The following is a 16433-nucleotide window of genomic DNA, read 5'->3' as shown; positions in this document are numbered from 1 at the left end:
TCCTGAGACTTGACCTTCCTTCCCACTTAAAGTTCTGAGTCACCCCCCTCTTTTCCCAGAACATTCTTTTCTTTCTTTCTTTCTTTCTTTCTTTCTTTCTTTCTTTCTTTCTTTCTTTCTTTCTCTCTCTCTCTCTCTCTCTCTCTCTCTCTCTCTCTCTCTTTCTTTCTTTTTCAGAGAAACAACTTTGGGTTGCTTGAAATAAAGTTATTTTCCTTAAGTGAGAAAAGATTGCTTTTTAAATAAATAAATAAACTTTAAAAACTGTAGCAGAGACCTTTAAAGCTCTCATCCCAGTTTCTTTCTTCCCAGACACTACCATGTTGATAAATTACAGCTTAGAAGATCAGCGAAAGGATGGCCACCTAAGCTCATTAGTCCCAACTGCTGGGTAACAGGACACCCGTTTTATGAATATGAATAAGTAACCAACTTATGTTATAAGCCATCACAGGAACACCTGCTCGGAGTAAAGTCTGAGGCTGGGTTCTATCGGGTAGCCAAGATGAAGTAGGGGTCTGAGGCCACTCTTACAGAGTTTGTGGTCTCACAGAAGACACAAGCCAGACCTAGTGGTCACTGGCCATGGGGAACCATGATAGCACTCATGTTCTAGGAACAGGGCATGGCTCACAAGACCTAACTTCCTGCCTACAGCATTTGTATTGGGAAGGTATCATACCACCTGCCTTCGGCAGGTAATAAATAAAGCCCAGTACCTAGTAAGTAGGTACATGAAGAAGCCTGGATTTAAAATCCAAGAGGCTGGATTTAAAGTCAATTTTTCTTGACCATATAGAAAAATGGAAGAAGTCCTCACTAAACTAGAAGGCACTGTCACTTCCACTCCTGATCTCTGCCCCAAGCATTGTTTCTGATACACTGCTGGGATTGGTAATAAATTGATTTCATAAGTATAAAAAATCCATAAATGATTAAGTACCTATGAACTAGTATTGAACTACTGAACTTAGCATGCACCATTTCACTAATCCTTCTGTTTAATAAGAACCGACAGAGGAATGGGATACAAAATTATGATTCTATGGGAAGAATAAACACACGAGCTCCTCTGCACAGTGTATCGACTACAGTTAATGACAATGTCTGTATTTCTGAACATAATCCAAAACCTATGTTGAATGCTCTCAGTACAAGGACGTGGTAGGCAGGTAATAAAAATTCAAATTAATTGTCTTGATTTGGCCATTTCACAGTGTATTTATATCATCATAACATCAAGCTCTATGCTATTTATTGTTTGTATTTGTCAATTAAAAATTCAAAGGAAGAACGATTACTACTCCATGCTGAATATTAAACTACGCATGAAAACTAAGGTTAATTTCACTTGTCCTGTAGCCAAAGCTTTGTCATTGAAAATACCAACCTAGAAATCCCAATGGCTTCACATAGAGTCCTGGCACACATCTAGTGTGGGACAGGGCCATCTATCCACTCACTCAGGGACCTGAGTGTGGCACACCTGCTGAACGCCATCTCTGATCTATCTGGACCATGAAGCTTCAGAGTTCATGGAAGCTAAAGAAAGAGTGTGGATGCCCAAACAAGCTCCTGGATGCTTTGCCTCAGATTTAACCCAGGTTGGATTCCTTCATACTACAAGAACCTGTTGTGAGGGCATGCTGGAAAACTGGGAATGGCCGTGGATGCGTGGATATTTGGAGCACAGTAAGTGTCTCTGCACAGTTCTTCCTCCATGATTCCCCAGCTACTAAAAACGAGAAAAGGTTCCACTTGACTGGGACCTCACATTATAGAAACACAGTTTTTTTTGGGGGGGGGGGAAGAGCTGTTTTACATCCCTGAAAGATAATTTAGAAATAGATTTTATCTTACAATTATAGCCTCCTTGTCTGCTCTAAGTCATATGCAGAAGCTAAGGGAGTAAAAGATAGAGTTAAATAGGATATATTGATTTATATATTATCAAATAGGTAGTCTAGTATGCTTATAGCACAGCAGGGTGACTACACTAAACTGTTGTGTATTTAAAAATAATTAGACAAGGGGATTTTGAATTTGTCCAACAGAAGGAAAGTGTCTGAGGTGATGGGCATCATTTAAAATAATGTTCCATAATGCCCATGTTAATTTTAAATTTTTTGAATGCTGATAAGTGAACAACAGCTGCTTAGAGACTTGGATGGTACATGGGATGACTCAATTAAAGGCATCTAGATACTTTAGGGATGCCTTAATTTTAAAATGAAAGTCAGAAAATGTATTGCTTTGGGGAAGAGGTTATGCTTTGGTTTCCACAGGATTCATTCAAGGATAGCAGTAATCAGATTAACTGGGGGAGGACCCCTGAAAAATCCTGGCTACAGATATAAAAAAGAAAACCAAATTAAGTAAAACTACAGGACAGGTAATGCATATTTTACATGTTCAATCATAAAACAAAAAAAAATATATTTGGCTGACTGTGTACAACACACAGTTCGTAACTGTGTTAATATAGATATGTATGTTACCTTTGAAATTTTGTGTGTTTTCAGAGCAAGGGGACCAGACAACAGTCAAAACAGGTAGCCCAGCTGATCTGCCTCTTAGAGCGCTTCTGTTGCAGCTTCCTCCGAGTTCTGCATCCAGAACAGCTTCAAGGCTGATACCTGATTTGGTCCAGTCTCACACATGTTGTACTTTCCCTTTGCACAGAGACTGGATAACAAATGGCATAACTAATTTTCCCAAGACTTGACCATTATCTCAATTTCCTCAGGCTCCTAAAGATGCTTTATCCCCAGACAACAGCAAACAATCTAGAAAACACAATGCCTACATTCTCAACAGGTGGGGTTTTTGGTTTTTCAGTGGGTAATGTGTGTTTGTCATCATTTAGTGGGGTTTTTGGTTTTTCAGTGGGTAATGTGTGTTTGTCATCATTTAGTGGGGCTATAGGAATATAGGATAAATAACAACTATTAACTTCAAATATTTTTCATTGGTATAGATTTTGATATATTGATATAAATTTAAAGTTATTTTGTTATACTCTATGTATGTTTCTACTCTTGTTTGGGGTATTATGCTTAGGAAGTTAATTTAAAAATGTAATGTATAATGAAGAAATGCAGGTTAGTAGTTAGTCATTACAATAATCAAACATGAAGTCATATTAAATACATTTTCAAGGTTAAGAAAATTTACTTAGATTGATGGTCTTCAAAGACCCGCAGAATATTGGCATTAAGTCACCTTCCCTCAGGGCTCCCTCTTTTCCCCATATGTGTGCCATGCAGTCTGCATCCCGGAGAGCAGCAGTCAGAGCGCAGCATGGTTGGGAGACTCACCTTTGTTGGCACAGGCCATCCACTTGAGATTGTCGGCAAAAGCAGCTTCCCGTCCAATGAGGTATGTGAAGATTCGAACCTGAAGAGAAGATGGACATATGGTGAGCTGTACCGAGCTTGCGCCATCCTGTGCAGACCACATGCATGCCCAACACACGTGTGCTCTACCTCCTTCCTGCTCCACGCGCCCCATCTGTAGAAACATATTTTAGACACTTGAAGTACAGTCAGCTAGAAATATATTCAGGGGGCCTTTGATCTTTGTAGCCATATGGCACAAATGGTAGTTGTTTTTCGGCAGGCAATGTAGGGGCGGGGAAGAAAAGCCAGAAGTGGGAGAGCTGGCTTGTTTCCATGAGTGGAAGAGGATCACCCAGGTCTAGACCAAATCCACAACTGTTTTCCTCATTCCAGCAGAAAACCCAGACGGTGCTGTTCCAGAGAATAAAAACACCACCGTAAGAGCCTCAATATTTCTCCCCAGCAGAAAGCACAGGCTGGGAAAGCTATGTAACTCTCCACGGGAGCTGGTAGGGCTTAGGCCATTAACTGAGACGAGAGGCACTGCCTGTGGCCGGGAGACCTATGGAGTCCCTCTCTAGTTATCCTAAGATGTTTGCTCCCAAAGAGCAGAGAACTTACATTTTAAAAAAGCTATCTCAGTTTGCATTGCTTCCTCCCACTCCCTCTCCCTTTCCCTCCCTCCCCTTCCCAGCCCTGTCTCAGTCACAGCTCCTTGAAACAAAGCAGGGTTCCCCCCACCCACCCACCAAGTAGTTCTAGATGATCAGACAGAGGGAAGATGAAGAAGAGGCTGAAGCACCCTTGACACAGTTTGGAATGACGGGGGAGGAGGACAACACTCCACAATCCAGGACAACCTCTCTTGGTAGGCCAAGTGTATCCTCTGAAGGTCACGGTGTGGCATTCTATGAAGGAAATCTGACACATGGCATCAGAGGCTTTACAAGCCAGAGTCCCCTCAGCCCAGGCAGCCTGGTGGGTCACAGGACTGCTGCTCCTCCCAGGCCTTGCCTAGAGTTGTGGTTAACTAGTAACTTCTGTAGTCTGGTCTAGAAGACACGCCTCTTCCATTAGAAGTCCACTTTCATGGGGAGAGAACAGGGACTGTGTCACCGAACCGTGCCACCACGGAAAGCAGAACTTGGAACATTATTATCCAGTGCCCGAAGGAATGGAAACTTACAAAGGCTCACAGCTAGGAAGATGGGGGTTCCAGGTCATTCTGAACCTCTTCCAATCAGGGCATATAACACAGAGGCTAGCTTTTGCTCATGTTCTGATTCTAACTGAAAGAGGACCTTAAATGCATATTGTGTCAACAAAGCCCCGGTTTGTCCCCGTGTGTTGGAAAGACCCTTTACACTCTGCAGCTCGTGCACAAGGTCTTGGGGGGGGGGGGTGCGGATGAGCTACTGCCAGATAATGTGGGAGTCCCCTCAGGCTCTCCTCCTACAGCCAGACCTTGTTGACGCCACTTCCCCCTGCGGTTCATTTCCACATCACCCTGCTCAGAAAATCTGGAAGCAGAGGTAAGCTCTCCAAAAGGAAAAAAGATGGACAGATGGGGACAGGTGGAAAGAAAGAAAAGAAGGAAGGAAAAAAAGGAAGGGAGGAAAGAAGAAAGGTAGGTAGACAGATGAAAAGAAAGAGAGAGAGGAAGGAAGGAGGGAGGGAAGGAAGAAGGGAAGAAGGAAGGAAGGAAGGAAGGAAGGAAGGAAGGAAGGAAGGAAGGAAGGAAGGAAGGAAGGAAAGAAGAAAGGGAAAACACTAAAGGATTTAATCTCCTAGGAAAAAAATTAAAAGCAAAATCCTAACTTTATAACATAAAATAATGGTAAGCGCCGCCCCCTGCCAACAAGCTGCCCCCACTGTTCACTTTTCCTTATTGGTCACTGTGTATACTTAGCAGAATCTCTCTAATTTAGGGGAAACTAAGGCCCAATTAAGTACAATGACTACCTTAGTTTTGACAAGGTCTGGTCTCATTGTGGGTGTTTCCCCTCACTGCCTTGAGTTGCTGGTCTCTCAGGACAGAATTCTGAAGCAGCTGAGAGTTCATGAGAGAAATCCCTCGCAGGACCAAGGCCAGAGTCCAGTTCCCTGGGACAGGGCTCATGATCTTTCTAAATCCTTTGCTTTGATTTCAAGTTGAAGTTCTTTAAAGGGTAAAGACTAGACTGGCAAAAAAACTCACATCTTAACAATTTCTTAGGCTGGCAATGAAGAATAAGAAATGGCTCTTAGGTTGTGAAGTCATGCGTTTCATCTTTGCAATCAAGGACTTCCGGGGAAAGCTGCAAAGGTAGCCAGCGGTGCCAGCCGCCTTTGTGCTGTCCGGATGAAGAGGCTAAGCAGAAACTCTTTGCTCTCAGAGGTATGGTTCAAACCCTGGGAAAGACTTGAAGTTTCTGGCAAACTTATATGGTTCCTGATCTCAAATGTGGCAACCTACTTGGGAAGCCAGTAGGATTGTGCCAAGCTTTGCCTCAATCACGATTGCTCAAGAACTGTGCTAACAAGTACTCAGTACTGAGAGCCAGCACCGTGACTCCCACTTCCGCGGTCAGTGCCATCATGGATCAGGTGCTCTGCTGAGAGAGTACAGGCTTCCTGTTTGTTTTGTTGTTCTCTGTTTTATTGCATTGCTTATGAAAGAAAATCAGAATCACGTTCAGTATTTCCATATATGTACAATGTTTGGCTCCCCGTGGGCCGACTCCTTATCTGAATAGAAGCAGCATGGACAAGACTTGCTATGTCTCTGCCTAGAAAATAAACATAATCAGATGATATTGGGTCTCTGGCCTGCATTTGCTCACAATACTGCCTTTCAACTGAACACAAAAGGAAAAGACATTTTACTTCAAAGTCTAAAGGATTTTGGAGAGCAATTTAACAACATCAAGAACATTTTGTATTTGTAATTCTTTTGGCCAAGTAATTATACCTCTAAGCATTTATCTTACAGTCAAGATTGTAGGCAAAATGCCAATGGAGACAAAGAGTCAATACAGTTGACAGGAAGTGGGAGAACACTGGCGGGCGCGTGCTTCGCAAACACATAGTACAGAGTACGGGCATGCTCACCTTCGCTACATGATGATCAAAAATTAAACCCTTAAGCATTTCTTGAGAACTGATTGGCTAATAATCACGCATTGAGATTTTGTTTTTCTAAAGAGAGGCTCAAATTTGTACTTCATAAATTGTATATCATTAGGATGAGTGAATGAGTTAAAAATAAGTAACTATTGCTTTAATAATTAAAGTGCATTTTTCAGGGAGAAAAAAGTACTGAAACTGTAATGGTCTGAAAGTTCTGCGTGAGGGTAATAAGAACAAAATTGGAATGAAAACCAAACAGAAAATGTTAATGTGTCAAAACGCGGGCTGTTTCCCTCTACTGTGTTTTAACTGAATGTCAAACCTCTCAGTGACACGGTCCAACACTCTACATTTCCTTCCTGACAGATTCTGTAGTCTGATGTGTTTGATTTCTACCTTTCTTACGAAGTGCCCCCAAACCAGCTTTCACTGATATGCTGTGAGCTCCACTGTTTTCTCGATGTAGGAAGAAATTCCAGCAGAGTCGGGTCCAGCGTAATGCTGAGAGCCAAGTGGACGGCATAGATGGCCACAAACAGGAGCCTTCGCACAGGCCAGGGTAGCCCATCAGGATCCACTGTGCCACTCCTAGGAGCCAGGCCTCAGCCACAGGCACACAAGGCTCCTCTCATTATCACAGCTCAAATACAGGGCACACAAGTGGCTGAGCCACCCCTCGTTAATTTTGATCTCTTGCTTAAGTTGTTTTCTACAAACCCAATTTAGCTTAATAAAGTGTCTGAATGTAACCTTTCAAAGTCAGCCCATTTCATCCAAAGGGAAACAAACATCAATCCATTCTTTTTCAAAACTACAAGTTATGCTTATGTTTGACTGACACAGATGAAGCTCGTGAGAAGCTCTGAGGGGTGCTGAGCACAATGGTCGGGACCGTGATCTTAAAATCCCAGGGGCTGGAATGGTAGGACGGCAAGTTCAAAGACAGCACTGAGAAGAAAAAGGGAAGGAGGAAGGGACAAAAGAGGAGGGAAACATCGATGTTCCCTCTACATCAATGATTCCAAAATTCCTATTTTTGAAAGAGGGGAAGGGAAGTGGTTGCAATAGGATTCCAATATGTCTACAGCACATCCAGAGAGGAAGCTGCCACCCTGCACAGCACAAATAAAAGGGACAGCTTATCAGTCTTCTAAGGTCCCCGCTATGTGTCAGGGACCACACAGAAAAAACTTCGTGGAGCCTACATTGTCTTGAGAGTAAAATCAAATTCACAATAATGCCCATGTGTTTGCTGGCTTACAGGTCATGGAGAAAACAGAGCAGGAAAGATGGTGGAGGATAAGGGGAGTTGCTGGTTTAGGAAGGGAGGCGGGGAAAGCTGTCCCTGTAAGGTGACACCTAGGCAAGGATCTGGACAGGGGGGAGGGAAGAGGGAGTATGACACAGGGCTATGAGAAAGGATGCTACAGTGAGATGGAAAAGACGAAGATGCTTGAAGTGATACTGAAGGCGCCAGTGTGACCCGAGTTGTCATCAGGAGGGACCGCTAAGGGCTGAACTTGGAGAGGCAGTGGCACTAGGTCCTATTAATCCCACAGGTCACTATTAGAGAATGCTTTTTATTTGTTTGTTTCAACAAGGTACTCAGTAGAGGCCTTGTACAGGCTAGCACAGTGTGAGAGGTTCCTTTGGTATGTAGAATGGGGCATAGTTCATGGACACTTGTGCTCAACCTGGCTACTTATTTAAGTGTTTCTTAATGTGGTTACAAGTCTATTCACATTTCACACAAGAACAACACAGTTAGAACCTTGACACGGGGACCGGTTTGGATCTCTCTGGCTGCACTCCTGTAGTGTGCTCTCACAATTGAGAAGCACAGTCCTAGTGAGATACAGATTTTAATAGACACTAAAAGCAGGCCACTGAGAGGTTCCAGGTAAAAAGGGCAATGACTTTGGCCAGAGTTGTTGGACAACACTGAGTACAGGAACCACCAGAAACATGTATTGAAAGCTGAGCTGGTGGCTGGCCATCTGAAGCCCAGGTTAAGTGTGCCCCCACTTTTCCTGAACTTTCTGTAGTTCTAAGATGGAAGAAATCTACCAAAAACACATGGCCAGAGTAAAAGGATACAGGATGTGAGAGCATACCAATCCTCTCTTGCCCCCAGATGCAGTGGAGATGGGGACAGTGCTGTCCCACATACACAGACTATAACACTCTGGGAAAAAGGCAGGAGAGTGTTAACAACATTTGCTACAAGCCCAGGCCAGGGACTGTGCATGTCCACATTGGTAGGTCCTAAACTGTAACTGGGGGTGCAGCCTCTATAAGGAGATGGGTTTTGTGCTCAGCTCTTTCAGTTGCTCAAAATGATGAGTGACTGTGGATTTTAGTAAAACTGATGTCTTTTTCTCTTCATTTTTGTTTGCTTGTTTGTTTGGTGTATTGATTTTTTGAGACAGGGCTTCTCCTTATAGCTCTGGCTGTTCTGTAACATGTTCTGTAGACTAGGGTGGCCTTGAACTCACAGAGATCCACCTGCCTTTGCCTTTTGATTGCTGGGATTAAAGGTGTTAGCCACCACCCAGTGATATCTTTCTATCTTAAAGTCAATTTGATATTATTGGGCATGTTCTTAATTGGTACCATTGCAAAAACATTCCTTGATAACTTCTATTGCTATTTGTCCATTTCTATCATTTATGATACCTCAAAGCATTTATGAATAAAACATTTCATCTCTAAGCAGATGATGAGGGATGAAACTCAATAGCACACACACACTCACTCATACACACAAAGGATTCATAAATCACTGCCGATGTTATCATTAGAAAAATGCTATGAGAGGACAGAGAGGCCCAGAGAAGAGTGACTCTACAGGAAACAGTTATATTGAACAGAATGCCTTTTAATCTTGAAGCCAACATGATCATCTAGAGGACGAGAGAGACAACTAAGGTAATGTTGTCCCGAATGGCAATAAAATGGGATAAACTGAATTAGATTACAAAAGTAATAAATTCTCAACAAATGAATATCATAGATCATTATGAAAAATGGACTGTCACTTTAGGGATGCTCCAAGGGTCTGCACAATATTTTTCTAATTTCTTTTCTCCCAAACATAAATGTCTGATGCCTCATGTGTGGTAATGAATATATTTCCATTCAGAAAGAAGTGTCATTATAGTCTTCTCCTAGTGCAGGGGGCAGACAGTATAAGCTGAGCTCCTTAGCCACCTAGCTTGTCAAGGTGAAGGGTATACTCAGGCCCACTAGTGAGCCTGGTACCGTGGGAGAGGAAGGAGTCTAGCTATGGCATCTTCAAAGGAGGACAACACAATTTATTAGACAGTAGCTGTAGGGACCTCATTATGGGCCAGAGCAAGTGTGTTAACTCCAATATTCTATTCTCTTTGTTTAAAATATTATTTTATATATTTTTATGGTCCTGAAGAAGTACTACAAAAGATCACGATCCACGTATGCAATCAGCAAGAGTGTTTTTATTCCAGCATGCCGGGGCCTGCTGTCCCACAGAAAGGCAAGGTGGAGAAGACCTCCAGAGGGACGTGTGGGCTCCTTTTAGGCATACCTAAGGGAGTTTTAGGAACAATCGGGTCATCTAAAACATAATTGGCTAAGCAAGCAGCAGTTACATTAGTATGTTTCTAATTGGCTGAGGTTTAGTCTTATCATCTTTGGTCACATCTGCACACACTTGGATGGGACTCAGAAGGGGCTGCTGGGTTTGTCCATGGGACACTGTGAGGCTGACTTAGGCCCTTTTTTTCCCTCTCCCTTAATCCTGAATGGAAGGGTACAGTAGATAATTGGCTTTTTGTTGGGAGAGACACCTGTGTGTCCTTCTCAGAGAACCGAAACATAAGTTCAGTTGTAAAAGGTGGGGGAGTTTAACCCCTTCATTTATAAGCAGGTGTGCATGTGTATATATGTTCAGATGTATGTGTGGGCATACATGTGTGCACGCATGTGTGTGGGTGTACATACAGAGGCCAGAAGTTGACTACTGATATCTGCCATGATGTCTTTCCTGTTTAGTTACTGAGGCAGGGTCTCTTGATGAACCTCATTGGCTAGTCTAGTGAGACAGCTTGTCCTGGAGATTCCATCTCAGCCTCTAGAGACATGGAATTACTGGTTGGCCTCGAGTGAAGGGTTAAGGCTGGGACTTAAAAACCTGGTATAGTCATTTCCAGAAAGCTTTGCCCATCAACTGCCACGTTGCATCCGCTTTGGAGACAGGAGAAGACACCTGCAGAGGCAGTATTATTTCTAAGCAAAACCCAGCCCATCCTGACGAAGGGCAACACCTGTCCTTTCAGCAGGGTGTTTTGTTTTTGTTTTGTCTTATTTTTCGAGACAGGGTTTCTGCCCTGGCTGCCCTGGAACCAGGTCTTGTAGACTAGACTGGCCTTGAACTCAGAGATTCGCCTGACTCCGCCTTCCTAGTGCTGGAATTAAAGGCTGAGCCACCACCATAGGGCCAAAGATTTATTTATTTATTTTTATTATGTATACAATGTTCTGACTGCATGTTTGCCTACAGGCCAGAAGGCGGTGCTGGGCCTTACTACAAATGGTTATGATCTACCATGTGGTTGCTGGGAACTGAACTCAGGACCTCTGGAAGAGCAGCTAGTGCTCTTAACCACGGAGTCATCTCTCCAGTCCTCTTTCATCAGGTTTATAACATTCTCTGCTCCATTGCCCAGCTGCCCTAACATTCCAGGACCTGACTGTGACACTACTTGGGACAGCCCTGTGTCCCAGGGCCCAGGGAAATTTCTGTATCATCTAATTCTAAACTTACTTCCACTTGCCTCTTTCCCCAGTAAGAATTTCAGGAGAGGCTCCCATGCTCTGCATCATTCTCTTCAGCCCAATCAACATGCTCTTGCCTCTGAACGTCTCTGTGTGGCTCAGGACACCTTTGAAGCATGAACGCAATAGACCTTTTTCTTTATAACAATCTTTATGATATCTGTGTGTCCTATTGTCCCAGACTAAAAGAACTTTTGGTGACTTTGGTTCCACATAGGTACATGGAGCGCTTACAGGCTTTAAGATCTTGAGCAAGGTATTGAAGCCCTCTGTGTGTGATTTTGTAAGAAATGTAAGGAGTGACTCACCCCCCCACTCCCACCTCTGATGAATAACAAGCAAGAGAACAGAATAAGAGATGGGAGAGCTGAGGGCCGTGCCCTCTACTAACGCCCCTCATGCCCACCTTCCCACTGTCGCAGCCCACTGGTGTGTCAGACTCGGCAAAGCTGAACAAAGTCACCCTTCCACCTGGCTCCAGAGGTCAAGTCAAGAGGAAACTGACTCAGGCTGAAGAAGAGGATTTCCCAAGGAGGAGCTTTTCCAGTTGCCAGCACTAGAGTGTGCCATTTCTGAAGACAGCGGAACATTCCCCACCGCTAGCAAGGTAGCAACCACAACATCTACCAACCCACAGAGACCAAGGCACAAGCTACAGACCTCCTCTAAAGCACTTCCACAGTTCCAGCTAGGATCTATGAGGTTCAGAAGTCCAGTCCCCCAAATCTCAGAGTCACTTTCTTTAAGGACTTTTCTCTAGATCTCAGGTTAAGGACCCTTGCTTATACATCTTATATTCTGTGCTACAAATTCCTCCCTAACAAAGTGTATTCTTTGGCTAATTAATATGGAAGCTCATTCTGAGATGCTCCCAAGGTGAGAGAGAAGTGCATTGGCTCACCTGCCCATTCCTTGAAGGAAGAGTACCATATATCTGCCCATTGTCAGATCTAGAAAAATTACTGCAAATGAGACCTTCACGTGGAAGGAACAAAATGAGATTCCAGGAGCTGAGACAGAATAGCACTGCAGTAAATGCCGGGGTTTTTGATGCACCTCAAATGCTGGAAACTTTGTAAGACGACTTTTTAAAAAGCTGGGATAGAATGGATTTCTATCACATTCAGTTTTGAATCCAGAGACTCTAGCACAATGTATCTCTTAGACATACGACTCAAATGTGTGTTGATCAGCCAGCAAGCCATCTGTTGCCACTAAAGCTTCTGAATCACATACTGGATCCCAAACTTCTACCCATAGCCACAACAGAGTATTTGTAGGGTAGGCCAGCCCTTCTCGGCTTCCCTTACCCCCCAAACTTCCAAATATCAAATGGTGATAGATTTTGGCTACCAGGTATGTACCTGTCATAGTTTAAATCTGAAACATCCTCCCAGAGGCTTGTGGTCCAAAGGTTAAGTCCCTAGCTTATGACACAATGTTGAGGACTGAAGCCTTTAGTAGGTAGGATGTATGAAGCAGGGGAAGAGGGTTACTAGGGTTAGTGTCTTAGGGTTTATATTTCTAAAACCCATGATCAAAAGTAACTTGCGGAGGAAAGGGTTCATCTCACCTTAAACTTCCCATCATTGAGGAAGTCACGACAGGAACTCTAGCAGGGCAAGAAGCTGGAGACAGAACACAGAGGATGTTCACCTTCTTTCTCCTTAGGACTTGCTCAGCCTGCTTTCTTATAGCACCCAGGGCCACCTGCTTGGGGATGGGACCACCCACAGTGAGATGGGGCTTTCCACATCAATTGTCAATCTAGAAAATGTACCCAAAATTGCCTACAGTCCAATCTGGTACAGACATTCACTCAACTGAGGTTCCCTCTTCCAAAATGGTTCTAACCTATGCCAAACTGACAGAAAAACTAGCCAACACAGCCAAACGTTATACCCACTTCAGCTTCTGGCCTATGACCAAAGGAAGAGTCATCAGGACCAAGCCACTCTCACTGCTGTGTCCACCCTCCCCCATGATGGACTGAAATCCCTATGAGACTGTGAGCCAAAATGAACCTTGCATTCTTTAAACGACCTTTGCTGGGAATCTCAATCATGCTGATAACAAAGTAAGGGCTCTCTTCCTCAAACAATGGCAGAGTAAACACATAAACACGTAGACAAACATACATGGACAAAACCATCGAGTTAATCCAAACAGATCAGAAAAAAAAAAAAACTCTTCCAGAAAAGAGACTTGCTCCACAAATTCAGATAGAGACAGTTTTACTAATGAGAAGCCATAGGTTGTGATGTCCTTGTAAGGATGTGCCAATGCCTTCCCATTGCATGAGATGCTCTGTGTCTAAACCCCTAGGCACTGTTATGATGACCTGGGGAACACATGAACTTCCAGACTTCACGCCTTCACCATTTACCTCTCCCATCACTCAGAATATTCCACATCTGCAGGTCTATATTTCCATCTTCATTTTACCTTATCTAACTCTCCCTCACCCCTTCCTTTGTGTCTTTCAGGATACGTGGGGCACTTACTTTGTACTCTCAATGACTTGCCCAATTGTCTGAGTTGTGTCTGAAGGCAGAAAAAGACAACTCTGCATACCTCAGTGCCCAGAAGACAGTCCACTAGATAAACATCAGATGCTCCTGTTTTTTTTTTTTTCTGCTTCCCATAAATTTAGGTTGGGCAAATAACTCAGTAGGGGACACATCTGAATTTATTAGCAGCAGAACTCTTTCTTTCACCACTGACATTTTCAAAACTGTTTTCCAAGTCAGATCTGTTATTAAACAGCTAGTTTTATTTTGATGACCTGGGGGAACATCAGTTCCCTTAGGCTTTTATTTTCAACATTGACGATCAGTGATAAAATATAAAGAAATAGAAATCCTAAAAAAAAAACCCAAACCCTCTGCTCTTATAGTTATTACTGTCTCCCATCCAAGCGTCGTAAAAACAGTACCTTTTCCCAAGGCTGGATATTTGGTTCTTCTGAGTGTTGGTCCCTGAGTCTAGGCAGAAATCCTGCAAAGACTTGAAGCCAAAAGGTGTCTTGCAGAAGTGTCTGGTTCAGAGATTATCATTAGAGACAAGAACTGATCTTATGTGTTAAAGCACTTGGTCTGAGAGGGAATGTCAGTGAAAGGTATTATTCACTTGGGAACAGTGGGCATACCAAATTATTTCAAGATAACAAGGAGAACAGGTGAATGGGTGATGTGGGATTCCCCTCTGTATGCTGTGAATGCCATTGGTGATTAAAGAAACTGCCTTGGCCTTTAGGTAGGGCAGAACTTAGGAAGGCGAGGAAAACTAAACTGAATGCTGGGAGAAGGAAGACAGAGTCAGGGAGAAGCTATGAAGCAGCCTGACACAGGCGCAGGAATTTTACCCGGTGAGCCACAGCCTTGGGGCGATACACAGATTACTAGAAATGGGTTAAATTAATATGTAAGGGTTAGCCAATAAGAAGTTAGAGCTAATGGACCAAGCAGTGATGTAAATAATATAGTTTCTATGTGATTATTTTGGGGCTGGGTAGCCGGGAAGGAAACAAGCAGCATATTATAACAACTGGGCTCATGGGCTAACAGAATATAGGGTTATGCTCTTGATTGAGCATGACATACACATATGTTCAGGACCTAGGCCTTGGGCAAGGAGTTGAATGCTCACCCTCATTGTCCTAACTTGTGGTTAGTACCCCAGAATTCACCTGCAAGCGCTGTTGAGTGAAGAGAGCAGAGGGAAATATCAGAGGGCGATGGACTGAGCCCACAGAAGGCAGAGCTCCAAAGCCACGGCACTGAAGAGAGAGATGTGCAGCAGGGAAGTCCTGTGAGTGTGGAACTTGAAGAGAAGGCTTGGGTAGCTCACTGGACCTCAGGTAGAAGAACCTCTTTCTTTAATGGCTTTCTTCCAAACAATGGGTTCCCTTTCCCCTCCTAGATCACAGTGTAATGCCAAGTAAAATTTCCATGATTTTCCTTTGTGACCTGGGACAAAGCCCACAGTAGCAGCATACATTTGGGATGGTGGCCCCCTCCATGTGCCATGCTGATTATCAGCTTAGCCATGGGTTATTGGCTGAGGATTTAGGAACCTGAGATTCTCCCTGAATCATTCTTGGCCTCGTTAAGAGGAGCAGTGGTTGGGAATTCTAAGCTAGCATAGTGGCTTCCTCCCAAGGTTCTTGTCATTGCTATTTTCCCTACCATCCCTCTCTGTCACTAAGAATTAGTCCAAAACAGCAGTTTCTGCTGTCACCTTACCTGCTGCCTTCTGGGGCTTACTGTCATGAGGAGAGCGAAAGGCTTGTCAAACAACTTGGAAGATATTGCTAAAGACAGCATTGCCCCATTTTACCTGTGACGCCCAGCAAAGCAGGCAGGACTGCGGGAAGAGAGCTCTCTCTCAGATCACTAGGCAATGTGCTAAGTATCTAGATAGCATCTGGGCCCTGTCTCCAAAGACATGTCTGCCCCCCAATTCCCAGCTTTCCAGAATAATGGTCCTGCTATGCTTTAGTAGAGAGATACACTACTCTGAAGACAGGATTAGGGACCCCAGGTAGGCAAGGCAGGAAGGAGTCTGGAGTTTCTGAGGATTTGGGGAAATCCCAGCAGGAATTTCGCACCTCATCTTCAGTCAGTACACGTTGTATTTTGTCCTAAGCTACCAGTTAGACTTTAATCTTGCAAGTGTGAATTTTTTAGTTACCCAGGGTTCCTTGTTATTGGCAGACACTGGCTTAGACACCTGGGGGATGTGGTGGTCTTACTATGGTCTCCCATTTTCCTTCCCAGGACCTCAGTACAAATGATCAATTCCATTTGATTTTCTGTCTTACCACTCTTCCATTTTCATTAAGTATTCACTAAATCCCAGTTCTGTAATTGGTGGCTTTGGGGGCACAGAGGCACACTGAAATTAAAAGGCCCACATGGTCACCATCACTATGGAATTTGTAAATTGTTGAAATACTTTTCAGAGAATTAAGAAAGCCAAGTAATACGGAAAACAAAGTGTGTGTGTGTGTGTGTGTGTGTGTGTGTGTGTGTGAGAGAGAGAGAGAGAGAGAGAGAGAGAGAGAGAGAGAGAGAATATAAAGGTACTGTCCACCTGTTAGCAGATGTTTCTGATATCTCAAAAGTCAGTATTTGAAGACTATCCTCAATTTTTAGTTATATTTCAATCTCA

General features: G+C 43.5%; 1 protein-coding gene across 2 annotated transcripts in view; it reads right to left on the bottom strand.

Moving 5' to 3' along the window:
* Positions 1 to 16433, bottom strand: part of Cacna2d3 (calcium voltage-gated channel auxiliary subunit alpha2delta 3) — a 798817-nt gene that overhangs the window by 285191 nt on the left and 497193 nt on the right. For both annotated transcript variants that reach the window (XM_050158222.1, XM_050158221.1), the window contains exon 12: positions 3318 to 3396. In XM_050158222.1, coding sequence (XP_050014179.1) covers positions 3318 to 3396 — 79 coding nt within the window. The remainder of the gene's footprint in view (positions 1 to 3317; positions 3397 to 16433) is intronic.

Source organism: Alexandromys fortis, unplaced genomic scaffold, assembly GCF_014885135.2.
Source record: "Alexandromys fortis isolate MF-2015 unplaced genomic scaffold, M_Fortis_MF-2015_v1.1 scaffold_106, whole genome shotgun sequence".
NCBI classification, from domain to species: domain Eukaryota; kingdom Metazoa; phylum Chordata; class Mammalia; order Rodentia; family Cricetidae; genus Alexandromys; species Alexandromys fortis.
This window is presented reverse-complemented; position numbering and strand designations above follow the sequence as displayed.